General features: G+C 40.1%; 1 protein-coding gene across 1 annotated transcript in view; it reads right to left on the bottom strand.

Moving 5' to 3' along the window:
* Positions 1-11,308, bottom strand: part of LOC149441199 (vascular cell adhesion protein 1-like) — a 52,225-nt gene extending 40,917 nt beyond the window's left edge. The window contains exon 1 of the mRNA XM_089657640.1: positions 11,194-11,308. Coding sequence (XP_089513766.1) covers positions 11,194-11,254 — 61 coding nt within the window. The 5' untranslated portion in view covers positions 11,255-11,308. The remainder of the gene's footprint in view (positions 1-11,193) is intronic.
* Positions 11,309-15,073: the final 3,765 nt, after the last annotated feature.

Below are 15,073 nucleotides of genomic sequence, written 5' to 3'. Positions count from 1 at the left end.
GCCATATAATGGAGGGATCCATGGCAGAAACAAATAATACTTTAGTTAAGTATTATTGTTATATTTTCTTTGTTATCTGTATCTGTCATTACCTAATTAAATGTTATACTTATAAGTATTTGTGTGATCTCTCTTTTTTTTTTTATTCATCTCTTTATTATGTATTTATACAAACAACCTTAAAACATCTTCCTATACATCATATGCTTTCTTATTTTCCCATAATATACACACATTCTACTGTACGCATGTTTGTTACTTTATGTGTCAGTCTAAAGATACTTTTCCTTTGCTGGGGATTGATTTTTATTCCTATTCCTTTTCCCATTTGTCCAAGTACACAGGGGGCTCTACTTCCTCCAAATCCATAAGGATCCTGTATATCCTTGAGGTGATATGTTTTGGGCTTACATCAGCATTCATTAGTTTTTCAAATGGGTTCATATCTTCTCCCTCCCTCAGTGGTTGTGGTAAATTTGCAGTAAAGTGTAATAACTCATTATATCTCCATTCATCAAATCTAACAAACAAATCCTTATTTTCTTTTAAATTCTGATACGTGTCTAATCTCCCCCCTTTTATAATATCTTTCAACCGTGCTTTTTTTTATCTTTTATCCATCTCCCACTTATTTTGACATTTCCCGGTGCAAAAAAATCTGTCCCATATAAAGGTATTAATAACAAGTTAAATTTCCATTTTTCCTTATGTGTGATCTCTCTTTGCAGATATCGAATACAACCCCAAAAAACGCAATGGAACACATACAAACTGGTATTATCAAGACGAGACCAGCAATGGCGGGATATGTATTTCTCTCAATACAAGGTTCATTTAATTGCCTTGTTCTGAGCATACTAAAAATACAGATCTTGTGTTCTCATGTCTGGAGCTCCACTCACTGTGAGGGGTGTTTTTTGGCACAGAGTCATGACAAAAGGATGGAGCCACAGCCAAGAACATTGTTTATAGCCTGCTAAAGATGCTAAGTGGACGCAATGGTAAACTTTCTAACTTTTGCACACTAGGCTGCATTACCAGGTCATTGACTGTCTTCTCTCATTCTTCTATTTGAATTTATATTCGGCTCATACACAGTGTCATAGAGATCAATGAGCTTTCTTCTTCTCTCAAGACTTTCAGTATATGGCATTGTTCATGATAAGCCAGCTGTAGTTTTAAAGATTTAGTAAAGGTCACACAACATAGTTTTTCTTACTTGATAGGGCGTTGATATTAGAGCTATTCCTGGTTTACCATGTAAAATCCTTTAATTAGTCTAGGGAGACTAAAACTGTTGTCCTTCCTTTAGATAAACATAGATAAGACTTCTTGTAAACCACAAGACTGCATTAGGCATTTCAAGTCTATCTGGCCTATAAGAGAGTTCCAGCCAGAATAAATATGTCAAGAAAAGTACCTATTAGACGTTTTTTATTATTATTATTATACAGGATTTATGAAGCACCAACAGTTTGTGCAGCGCTTATATGCATTTGGAATTCTTTTTTTTCTGTTCTGTTCAGGGGCGGACTGACAACTCATGGGGCCCCTGGGAAATAGGGGATCATGGGGCCCCTGTGTCCTTGCCCAAACTCAAAAAAGCCTATGAAAAAAGTACCAGGGGCATCTCATGGGGCCCCCTACTGACCCCGGGCCCTCGGGCAGTGCCTGAGTTTCCAAATGGTCAGTCCACCCCTGGTTCTGTTTAAAGTTAACCTTTTCTATGTTAAACCTATAAATCTATCACTTGGGGTGTATTTATAAAACATTTGCAGAGCTATTCATTATTACAGGTACTTATATAGCACCATCAATTTACACAGCACTTTACACATATATATATATTGTATATTCACATCAGTCCCTAACCATCAAGGAGCGTACAATCTAAAGTCCCTAACTTACATTCATACATACACATACTAGGGCCAAATTTAGACAGGATCCAATTCACCTACCAGCATGTCTTTGGAGTGTTGGAGGAAACCGGAGTACCCGGAGGAAACTTACGCAGGCACAGGGAGAACATGCAAACTCCAGGCAAGTGGTGCCCTGGTTGGGATTCAAACCAACAACCCTAGTACTGCCAGGTGGAAGTGCTAACCATTTAGCCACTGTGCATCTTGTGAAACTTGATGTATGTTTGCTTCGTGCAAATAGGAGCAAATACAAATGTTTTAGTGCTACTTTCTCTCCAGGCCGAATCCATAGAACAGAGTCAGTTAGGAAAATGCTGTATTATGGTCACTAGATGGAGCTGATGATCATAGTAAATAAATGCTTACATGTTATGATCACCAGCTCCATCTAGTGGCTATAGTGCATTATTTTTCTATTTCACTCCATTCTGTATAAATGAAAAGCATTTGACTTGGAGAGATAATAGCCTAATAACATTCATATTCACACAGAGCACATGTACACACAGTTTCACAGGATGAATAGCTCTGCAAATGTTTTCAAAAAACACCCCTAAGGGTATAGTGAAGGAACCTCCAGGTATCTGGATGCCTATTTAATTTCTCCTGTGGTTTCCAACTATACCTCATACTTCCTGCCTTCTAAGCCTAACTCTTTACTCATCGTTGTGGTGGGCGGTCATACTAACCAGTATTGAGTTTCATTAGGCAGGGGCGGGTAGAGCTGATAAGCAGAAAGTTGTTTTTAGTTCAGAGCACCCCAAAATATGTAGGCTCTTTGAAGAAAAATTTTACAAAAATCCTGAGCCTTTTCTAGTAGTAATGGATGTATATGTTTAATAAAGCTCCATTCTAATTTTAATATTCTGATATTTTAGTTTTCAGAGAATAGGATACAAGCATATTTGATAAAAGACAGTTATGTGTCTCATTACATTCAACTGCCAACAGAATAAATTAACAGTAGCGATAGTGGCCTTGAGGGCTTTATAAGTAGGTTGGTGGGTTAGTGGAGAAACAGTAGTTCTCATCCAGGTCCTACCTATCGATAGAGATAACTCACATAGAAGCAAAATATATTTGAAATATATTTTAAAAATATTCTTCCCAAATATATTGACATATATATATAATACTACAATTTGGGCCATATTCAATATATTTAAAAAAATAAATAAATAAATAAAAATAAAAAATATATATATATACACTGTATGTTGAAATGCGTTTTACAAAATATATGAAAAATATTGTTAAAAAATACATTTTCAAATATACTGTATATCTTTAAAAATACATTTAATCTGCATTTTTGGAATGCATTTACAAATATATGTAAAATCCCATTAAGTGTATATTGATTGGTTTGCATGAAAGGGATATTGTCTGCAAACTATGCTATGTATACTGGAATTTTTTTTCATACTACTAATAGTGGTGATCAGTGACTTATAATAGGACTGGGATAGTGCGGCAGGCAATCTGATACTAACTGATGTTGGGGGGAGCTGACTGACATCACCAGTGACATTAATACAGCGATCAATGATAATACTATAGACTGTCGTTACACTAATGACACTGGCTGGGAAGGGGTTGACATCTAGGGCAATCAAGGGGTTGAATGTGTGCCTAACTATGTGTAATATGTGTAAAGTGTGCTGCTTTTACTAATAGATCTCTTAGTTTCAGAGAAACAGAGATATCATTCCCTCTATACTGATCTCTGTGTTGGTTGTCAACACAGAGCTCTGGATTGTCATTGTACACAGCCAATAAGTAGGTTCCAGGCATGAATCATTGGCTGGGACTTGCTGACAGACTTGACTGACAGACAGACAGTGATTGTACATAGCAGGAGTAGGCAGGCGGGGGCACTTGTGTGCTCCCAAAACCCGGAAACAGGCATTGACATACGGGTATGTCGTTTTGCCTGTGCGGGCCACTGATCCACAGTAGGGTGTGAGCGGGTGGTCTGCAAATGGTTAGAAAACAGGCGGAAACCACAATGATAAATAGGGGGAATGTAGAAATTGAATTTTGGTAAAAAATGAGTGACTTGGGTGAATGTTGGTCAACTTTTAATTAAATATCTGTACAGAGCACTTAGGGAAGGAATCAGCTCTCTGATCTTTTGGTTGTATGTGTAATCTGGGTTTCACCTGTAAACAACAGCAAAGAAGTTAAAGTATAAATAAAAGCAAAATTAAAAAAAATAATTTGGATAGATTCCAGAAGGATTCAAACTACTGTCAGGTTTTCATTGCTGTCTTTGTTAGGGAGATTCACCCTCTCTGATTGTCTTGTTTACTGTTATCACCAAGAGTGAAAGTGAAAGGAAATCCCAAATTTCAGTTGCCACCCGAATAGGAATAGAAGAAAAATCCTCCAATGGGACTACATATTTCACAATGTTAAGCTGTGTGCTAATATGCGTATTGGCAGATCATTCATTTTTATTAGACTGCCAATGCACCCCAGTATACCCAAAATCGCAGCTGACCCTTTTTTGGAAACAACTCACTCTAGTTCATTGCCTGACTGTTACAGGCCCAAATGAATAGAGTAGAATGCGTCCAGAATCAGACACAAGTATCAGACACAAGAATTTCGTGTTTTAGTTGCAGTGATCTGTTAATCTAGTGTGGTTTTGTTTTCTTGTTTCTTGTCAGTTACTTTATATGCATTTGCTTTCATTTCCTTAATGGCAACCACAGACAGAATCACCTTTCCTGGCCAGCCTCACATCAGTATACCCGAGGAGTAAACCTGTGCTGACGTGAGGACCGGCTAGGAAAGGAAAATTATGGTAAGTATTGGTGACAATTTTCCGTTTTCCTGGCCAGCCTCACATCAGCACAGCTTGGATTACTCCTCAGGTGTGCTGACGTGAGGACCGACCAGGAAAGGAAAATTAGGGTAAGTATTGGTGTCAATTTTCCATTTTCCTGGCCAGCCTCATATCAGCACAGCTTGGATTACTCCTCAGGTGTGCTGACGTGAGGACCGACCAGGAAAGGAAAATTATGGTAAGTATTGGTGTCAATTTTCCATTTTCCTGGCCAGCCTCACATCAGCACAGCTGGGTTTAGTTCTCAGGTGTACCGACAAGAAGAACCGGCCTGGAAAGGAAAATTACGGTAACTATTGGTAACAATTTTCCTGGCCAGCCTCTCGTAAGCACAGTTGGGTTTACTCCTCAGGTGTGCTGACATGAGGACCAGCCAGGAAAGGAAAATTACGGCAAGTATTGGTGACAATTTTCTGTTTTCTAGTACATCAAAGATATGTCTCTAAACAGGACACAAAAGCAAGCTGGTTCACCTCACGAAATGCGTAGAGGCAACCACAAGGCTGGGTAGGACCACCTAAAAATATTTGGAGGCTACAGTTCATGTACAGGGGAGTTCACCATACTAGGACAAGGAATATTTATTGTTCATTTTAACAAAAGTGTATGCATGTTTTTATCTATGAATCACAGTAGTAGTCGGCACTACTACAATAAGTGCCACGGTCCTCCAGCTTCTGTACCAAGCAAACCCCTGTGGTCAGTATGCAGTGGGTCAGTTGCTGAGTTGGCCACCATTTATAGAAACACCCTGTATTTTTTTCAATTAATGCAAGGCTTCTCTGAATGAATGAGGTGGAGATCAACACCTCACCACCCTTCCTCTCCACCTTTTTATGTATTTCACCTTTATCGGTAGGCATGGTTTGAATAAATATCTGTTTGCCTGTTTAAATATGTGGCAAAAAGTCAACAATATCCCTGCGGCGTACGTACTTTTCCACATGACTGTAAGTACTGAAAAATGTGGTGAGACAAAACAGGATAAAAGAAATTCCATTAATGTTTGTAGCCATGCTTTGTTGTTCCTTTGGGCTCAGAGCCAAATTATCTCATGATAAATATAGATCTGATAAATCGTCTTATAGCAACAGAAAGGAACGGCTGACAATGATAATATTTTTTTCAGATTGACATTAGAACTTATCTAATGGCAAGCAGGAATGAGCGGTATCCACAAGTCTGCAGACATGGATAGGCCCAAACTGCCACTTGTGCTACATTACAATGTAGAGTCCAGGGGTGTATCCAGGTATGTATTTTTAAAGTGGAACTTCACTTTTTCAATCAACATGGACTATTTCTAATCCTTATGATGCTAGCATTAGTAAATAGATAGGAAAGTATATCATATTTACTTGTTTTACCTTTTTTTTTTGCATTCCTTCATTTGCTTCCAAGGCAAATGATGTCATACATTCCAGGAGTCTTCAGGAGGGGAGGGAGGGTTCTCAGCTCAGCCAATGCCTGAGCTAAGGACAAATGTGTAGTGCCCCTCTAAGCCAGGGGGAGCTAGTTGCTAACTGTTAGAAAGATCCTGCTGGGAAAAGTCAGCAGGATCAAATTTGGGTTAGGGCTGAGAGATTCTGTGGATCAGTTCCTTGATACCCCCCTCTAGAATCTTGGAGGAGACTCTATATGCCTTGGACGGGACTGATCTACATACTTAGGGGATCCTGACCAATCTCCAGGCAGGAGGCTTGGCATGGGGACAGGACAGCCCTTAGGTATGACTGAACATGCTCAGCAGCAGGAGACTTCAGGTGGCAGATGAAAGGAAGGCTGAGATGCAGGAGTGGGCAGGGGCCTACCTACAGGCTGGGACTTGGACAGAAGGATTACTCAGCCTCACCAGTCCCCAGAGGGAAGGACTACCTATGGAGCCAGGAATGGGAGCCAGCCCAGCTGAAGCTCTGAAGGCAGCCACCTACCTAAACCAGCTCAGAGGAAAGGGACTGAGTGAGTATTCCTACACTACCTGGGCCAGTTAAGGGGAAAAGAGCACTCTGGTGTGAAACCTGGTTAGCTCCTTACCCTTGCCCAGGTATTCCCCCAGACAGTTGGGTAAAGAAGAGGATTTATCTGGGGTCTGGGATGGTACACCAGGAGAGGCTGGAGAGCTCTCCAAGAAGAAAAAGTTCTGTCTTTGGACTTGTATAAAGTTGCCAGAAAGTTGTCCTTGGTTTGCAGTTCCCTTGGGCATCCCATACACCCCTAACCCTATCCAAGTTTAATACCCCCAATAACACTTAAAAACCAAGTTCAAGGACTGCTTGATGTCTCTGGAATGCAAGTCTGAGATAATGCATGTTGCCTGGTTGTACAGGACTATAGGGGAACCCAAATCTTCAGCATCTCCTGAGGGGGTAGTGCTACAGATGGATTTCAGGAAGTAACTGCCACATGAATCATCTGCCCTTACTCAAGATGTCCACAGTCAGAAATGTTTTTCAAAATGCATTATGAACTAGAAAAGATACAATATCTGGGGAAAATGTGTGAAGTGTTCTTGCCTGCTCACACACCTTGGTTCCTATGGCAACTCACTCTACAGCAAGGGCAGAGAAGAGCAGTTAAAAACAAACTGCTCCAACTTGCTCACTTCACTGGCAGTTGCCATCTTCAAACGGTTCTAGTTTACAAATTATAAATCTTACACCGAAGAGCTTTATATTGTGAGAATCACAAGACCCAGACCTACATTTTGATGCATAGTATGTCTCTGAAATATTAAAAATGAAGGCACAGTCGCAGTTTAGAAATTGCCCTTCAAATTTGAGGTGGCTAGAGTGGAGTTTCAATGAATGTCAATGGGCGGCGTGAGTTGCAAACAAATGGTCATATTGTGAAAACTATCAGGACTATGGCTTAGCCATGGACATTTTTAGTGGCAGCAGGGATAGCTGAACATTTTGATATAAGATTTGTGTAGGTGGGCTTGAAAATGAGGGAGTGATGGCAGTTTAGAAATCATGTCCTGATTTTTCAGCTCACACTCTAGCTTTTGTCAGCTCCCACTCTAGTTTTGAACATTCATTCCTATGGGACCAATTTCACCACAAAAACGCTGATATTTCGTGAACCATTCGGTGAAACGTTCCACAAAGTAATAGCACACCAATTGGGAACAATCCGCACGTTTCGGTATATTACTGTCTATGTCATGTAAAAACTGTGGGAGGAGTTAGGGTGGTAAATTTGGCAATAATAATAGGAATATATATGTGAGATAACAGTAAGTGGTCGCCATGCAAGAACACTTCATTATATTATATAGAATTTTTGGTTTGCGGTGCTCAGATTCAGTGCAGTTCCACTTTAACTTTAAAAAGTACTTTTTCTGCTCTCAGCCTCCTCCAAATCTACAAGTGTCTGTTTTGTTATTTTTTTTGCTGCTGTGATCTGATTTCCTGTTAGAGGGTGGCTATGTTTGTTCTCTATGGCCCCACTGTAGGTAGGGGCTCCCCCCCCCCTCCACATGTGCGTTTTGACACATTCCAGTGCGTTTTTTGATGCTTTCCGGTTAATTTCTTCTTCAATTTAAATAGGGACATGTGCGTTCCAGTGCATTTTTTAAGCGTTTTACTGCGTTCGAGTACAGTTCTGTGCAGGAAAAATGCAGCCTGTTCTACTTTTTTTTTCTGCAACCGGAACACACTGAAACTTCAAGTATTGATGTGAACTATGACCTTGACAACCATATAACCTACTTTCTGTGCGTTTTGGATGCAGAAAAAAAGCAACTGAAACGCATGTAGTGTGAACTGGCCCTTAGGGTTCAATGTTAAAAGCAGAAGACCATTTTCAAATGACAATCATCCATTCATCGAATATTCAAAGAATTTTTGTTCGACTTTTCCTACGCATATTCTCATATGAAAATCTACACGTGTATGGTCAGTTTTAATCAGCATTGATCAATACAGGCTCAATGGAACAATTGTTTTCTACCATACATGTATGATTATGATTTTTACATGTGTTGCAACACACTGTTGTGCAGAGTGTTCAGTAAAGTGTTATTTTGTAACATTTAAAGAGTTTAAAAAAAGGAAAAAGAGAAAAGGACTAGATGACATGGAACATCCTCCAGCCAGGAGGTGGGCTCTAGCTGACTTGCTGAAGCTTCTAATACACACTGTGGGAAACTCAGAGTGTGCAGTAAAATCACAGCAAGCAATATCATTGTAATTGTGATCATATTAGTGCACTTGCACCAGAAACAATTGACTACTGTCCATGATACATTTTTTATTTGCATTAACATAGGATTTTTCAGGACAAGCTTTTTGGGTATACCCCCTCCTCAAGGTTCCGCTTGGACTTTGAAGAAGGGAACATACCCCAAAAGCTTGTCCTGAAAAATTCCATGTTAGTGCAAATAAAAAATGTATCATGGACAGCACTCAATTGTTGCTCACTACAAACATCAACCTGAATCTCTCCTGGTCTCTCTTCTGCCAGCAAGGACATGCTGCTTTGTATTTCTCTGCACAGCATGTCTCCCTAGTATAACACACACAGCACATATTGTAAAACAACACACAGCACACAGTTAACCCTTTGATCACCCCCAGATGTTAACCCCGTCCTGCCCAGTGCCATTAGTACAGTGTAAGCTTTTTATTAGCACTGATCACTGTATTAGTGTCAATCCAGTTATATTCTGTGTATCTAAGAAAGAATCCAGGACTTTTTTAAAGCAATCCACTGAGTTGGCCAGAACCAACTCTTGAGGGAGTCTATTCCACATTTTCACAGCTCTTACTGTGAAGAAACCTTTCCATGTTTGGAGATTAAATTTCTTTTCCTCCAGATGTAAAGAGTGCCCCCTTGTCCTCTGTGATGACCTCAGGGTGAATAGTTCTACACCGAGTTCACTATATGAACCACTGACGTATTTATACATGTTGATCATATCCCCCTTATGTATTATACATGGAGATCATATCCCCCCTTATGTATTATACATGGTGATCATATCCCCCCTTATGTATTATACATGGAGATCATATCCCCCCTTATGTATTATACATGGTGATCATATCCCCCCTTATGTATTATACATGGAGATCATATCCCCCCTTATGTATTATACATGGAGATCATATCCCCCCTTATGTATTATACATGGAGATCATATCCCCCCTTATGTATTATACATGGAGATCATATCCCCCCTTATGTATTATACATGGAGATCATATCCCCCCTTATGTATTATACATGGAGATCATATCCCCCCTTATGTATTATACACGGTGATCATATCCACCCTTATGTATTATACATGGTGATCATATCCCCCCTTATGTATTATACATGGTGATCATATCCCCCCTTATGTATTATACATGGTGATCATATCCCCCCTTATGTATTATACACGGAGATCATATCCCCCCTTATGTAATATACACGGTGATCATATCCCCCCTTATGTATTATACATGGAGATCATATCCCCCTTATGTATTATACATGGAGATCATATCCCCCCTTATGTATTATACATGGAGATCATATCCCCCTTATGTATTATACATGGAGATCATATCCCCCCTTATGTATTATACATGGTGATCATATCCCCCCTTATGTATTATACATGGAGATCATATCCCCCCTTATGTATTGTACATGTTGATCATACCCCCTTATGTATTATACATGGAGATCATATCCCCCTTATGTATTATACATGGTGATCATATCCCCCCTTATGTATTATACATGGAGATCATATCCCCCCTTATGTATTATACATGGAGATCATATCCCCCCTTATGTATTATACATGGTGATCATATCCCCCCTTATGTATTATACATGGAGATCATATCCCCCCTTATGTATTATACATGTTGATCATACCCCCTTATGTATTATACATGGAGATCATGCATGCATATTCTTAGCCCCCAAATGCAGAACCTTACATTTATCAACATTAAACCTCATTTGCCACATAGTTGCCCAATTAAACAGAGCATTGAGGTCGGCTTGTAAGTTGGAGACATCCTGTAGGGAGGTAAGAAACAATCAGCAAATAATACACATATTTAAATGGGTTATTCTACCCCAAAGTGAATCAGCCTCTAGCATATTCTCATTTTTCAGACATCTGAATTTCACCATCCATCTGCCTATCATAATAAACATGTGTCTGTCAACTTAATTTATTTTACAGACCATGAAACATGATATGGGGCAGGCGTTGCCGAGAACTCCGAGAGTCTCTCTACTGGAGTCCCGCAGAAGTCAAACCCATCGGCCTCCACCCATAACCAAAAATTCAGTTTCGGCACTACAAACCCTTTCTAAACACAGTTGTCACTCTGGAAACGTCATTGCAGATTAAACCCATCCAGAGCATAGGATAAAAGCATTAAAATACGTTTCTGTAAATCCTCAGCTCACCTGTATGGATGATGCCGCAGATGAAGAAGAGTAGACAGTGGTGGGCTATTGGCAGCTCCATAGTGATATGTGCAGCAAGGCGGCTCAGCAGAACAGACAGAGATTCTGTGATGTATTTCTGCTTTTTACTGTATAAGGCTGTTCTTCCGCTATATTACACACAGACATCTGTTGAGGAATTTCCTGTCTTCAACGGCCCCTTTGGTCTGCTGATGTAATTAGAGAGCCTGGGAATGGGGGCACCGCTTTCACTTTCAAAAACAGGACCCCTGCTACTTCTGCTTGTATTGGAACATCTGGGATCTATTTATGGATCCTTGGAACTTCACTCTACCGCCTTTCCTTCACTATACTATCTATACTATGGATTTTATTTAGGTTTATTCAATAAGACAATGCAAGGAATGTAACCGCCGATTCAAAGCTCCCAACTGCCATTCCTTTTAGAACCACATCCCTCTGTTTTTCTTTCCTGCTCAGTTCTCCCTCTTTTTGGTCTAATGTATAGACCTCTGTAATAAAAGTCCTGTTTAACTATCAAACCTGTTATACAGCTGTAAACCATTTATCCTACTTACATGTGTTATTTTGAAAAGTCAGTATAAAGGAAACATAGCGGTAGAAACTGAAAAAGAAGCACTTGTGGGCTGAAGGCCAATTGAACTTTCAGTCTATATCAGCAAAATACATTCCGGGTGCATCAAAACAAAAGGAGCACAAAGTCTTAGTGGTGGTTCACATATATGTGGATTGGATGCTGTTTGAACAGTATCCAATCTACACGACATATGAAATAACATTGCTTCCTAAGGTGGCTGTTCATATATGTCACTCTGGTAGCGCAGATTCAGTGCGGATTGAAATTGAGTCCTGTCCGATTTGTGAGCAGTGCAGACCAGTTCAGGTGCGGATTAAAGGCTATTGACTTCTATGGGAACCATTATCAGTTGTCGTGTTGTCATCAGGAACATGCCATCAGTTGTGAACAGGATAAAATCCTGACCTGAACCTGTTCTAAACCTATCCTGAACCTTATGTAAACCTGACCTGGACCTGATCTAAACCTGTCCTGAACCTGATCTAATCTTGTCTTCAACCTGATCTAAACCTGTCCTGAACCTTATGTGGGCCTGATCTAAACCTGTCCGGAACCTGATCTAATCCTCTACTGAACCTGATCTAATCCTGTCCTAAACCTGATCTAAGCATGTCCTGAACCTGATGTAAACCTGACCTGGACCTGATCTAAACCTGTCCTGAAGCTGATGTAAACCTGTCCTGAACCTTATCTAAACATGATGTTAACCTGTCCTGAACCTGATCTAATCCTGTACTGAACCTGATCTAATCCTGTCCTGATCTAAATCTGTCCTAAACCAGATGTAAACCTGACCTGGACCTGATGTAAACCTGACCTAGACCTGATCTAATCCTGTCCTGAACCAGATCTAAACCTGTCCTGAACCTGATGTAAACCTGACCTGGACCTGATTTAAACCTGTCCTGAACCTGATGTAAACCTGACCTGGACCTGATCTAAACCTGTCCTGAACCTGATGTAAACCTGCCCTGAACCTGATCTAATCTTGTCCTGAACCTTATCTAAACATGATGTAAACCTGTCCTGAACCTGATCTAATCCTGTACTGAACCTGATCTAATCCTGTCCTGATCTAAATCTGTCCTAAACCAGATGTAAACCTGACCTGGACCTGATGTAAACCTGACCTAGACCTTATCTAATCCTGTCCTGAACCAGATCTAAACCTGTCCTGAACCTGATGTAAACCTGACCTGGACCTGATCTAAACCTGTCCTGAACCTGATGTAAACCTGACCTGGACCTGATCTAAACCTGTCCTGAACCTGATGTAAACCTGCCCTGAACCTGATCTAATCTTGTCCTGAACCTTATCTAAACATGATGTAAACCTGTCCTGAACCTGATCTAAACCTGTCCTTAACCTGATCTAAACCTGTCCTGAACCTGATGTAAACCTAACCTGGACCTGATCTAAACCTGTCCTGAACCTGATCTAATCTTATCCTGAACCTGATCTAAACCTGTCCTGAACCTGATCTAAACCTGTCCTGATCTAAACCCGACCTGAACCTGATCTGATTATGTCCTGAACCTGATGTAAACCTGATCTAATACTGTCCTGAACCTGATGTAAACATGACCTGAACCTGATGTAAACCTGACCTGAACTGCTGAACAACTACTGTGTCAATTAGCTGTGAAACCTGAGCTTCAATCCACACCGCACATGTGTGAATCCACACCACACGTTTGTTTTCTTTAGAAAGCAGCCAGAGCCTAAGCAAAAAGGTTTATCCCCTGCCAGCATTCAACAGAGAAAAAAATGATCTCTCTTCAGAGGTCTGCCAAAGTTCGCAAATCAGCAGATAGTATGAGATGTGTTGCTTGCAGAGCTGTAGGTCTAAGTCAGTAGGGGAGATGTTGGACCTTTGCAGAGAGACCACTACTTCAGCTGCTGGCAGGAGACTGGCTTTTCTACTTAGGTTGTGGCTGCTTTATAAATAAAACACACAGCACAGCTTCATTTACCCTAGCCTCTTGTGTTTAAAATATGTAATTTAGAGCTTTTTTTGTGGCGTAGTGCATTGGGAGGTCCATAAACATCTATAACATCATTGCCAATCCATCGAAACACATGTTATATGCATTTTAACACTTTGGCAACAATTATTAACAAGCCTTGGTCAATGACTGTTCACCCCATAATGTTCATACTAACACATTGTGGCTAAAACCACCCGGGGCCCATGTTTTTTTATTTTTTTTTAAAGAACGTTTTCTACTGCTTTAAACAGAATTTTAAAACAAAGCAAACTGAAGATAACCATAAAAAAATCTGTCGCTTCTCCCAATTTATAAAAGCATTCTTCTTTTTCAAGTTGGCCCTAAAGTCAACATTCTTACAGCCATTTAAGATGACTTTATTGATTTTTAAACCCAAAAATAAAAGCCCAATTCCAGCCAACATTTGTTGTTGGTTACCATGCAGAAGATTTATAACCAATGGGGAATTTTATTCTTTGAATTTTTAATAGAATTAACACTAAAACGTTTAATAGCTGTCAGCACTTGTAAATTTAAAACTCAAATTTTATTCAACAATATCTAATAAATCTTAACTTACAGTGAAGGAAATAAGTATTTGATCCCCTGATGATTCTGAAAGTTTGCCCACTCACAAAGAAATGATCAGTATAAAAATCGAATGGTAGGTGTATTGTAACACTGAGAGACAGAATAGCAACCAAAAATTAAAAAGAAATGCATGTCTAACAAATGATGCGCTGATCTGCATGTTCATGAGGGAAATAAGTATTTGATCCCCTATCATTCAGCAGGATTTCTGGCTACCAGGTGTCTTTCATACAGGTAACAAGCTGAGATTAGAAGCAGTCTCTTAAAGGGAGTGCTGCCAATTTAATTTTGTTGAAGTCAGCGGCTACAAAAACTGTAGCCGCTGACTTTTAAAAAACAGCCACTCACCTGTTCCTCGATCCTGCGGTGTCCTCCCCGCAGCCCATTTTACCAGCCATCTGGGGTTCCAGGCGCTGGTATCTTCAGTGTGGGCACCCGGTTGTGACAGCTTGTGGCTTCACAGCCGGGTGCCCACTGCACATGTGCAAGTAGCGCTGCGCTTCCTGAATGGTTCTGTAGTCTTCTGCTCCCCCCCCCAAAGGTGCCAATCCTTAATGGGGAGTGGGGGACCAGTCTTTAAAGCGAAACTTCCCCTTTTGGTGGAGCTCCACTTTAAAATATAACTAAAGGCAAAACTTTTTTTTGTTTTGGATAGAGTGAAAAGTAATTAGAATTAGAGGTTGTAATCTGTCTGTACCCGTT

The sequence above is a fragment of the Staurois parvus genome, unplaced genomic scaffold (genome assembly GCF_062004578.1).
Source record: "Staurois parvus isolate SC_StPar_1 unplaced genomic scaffold, SC_StPar_1.0 ptg001014l, whole genome shotgun sequence".
In the NCBI taxonomy this organism is placed as follows: domain Eukaryota; kingdom Metazoa; phylum Chordata; class Amphibia; order Anura; family Ranidae; genus Staurois; species Staurois parvus.
This window is presented reverse-complemented; position numbering and strand designations above follow the sequence as displayed.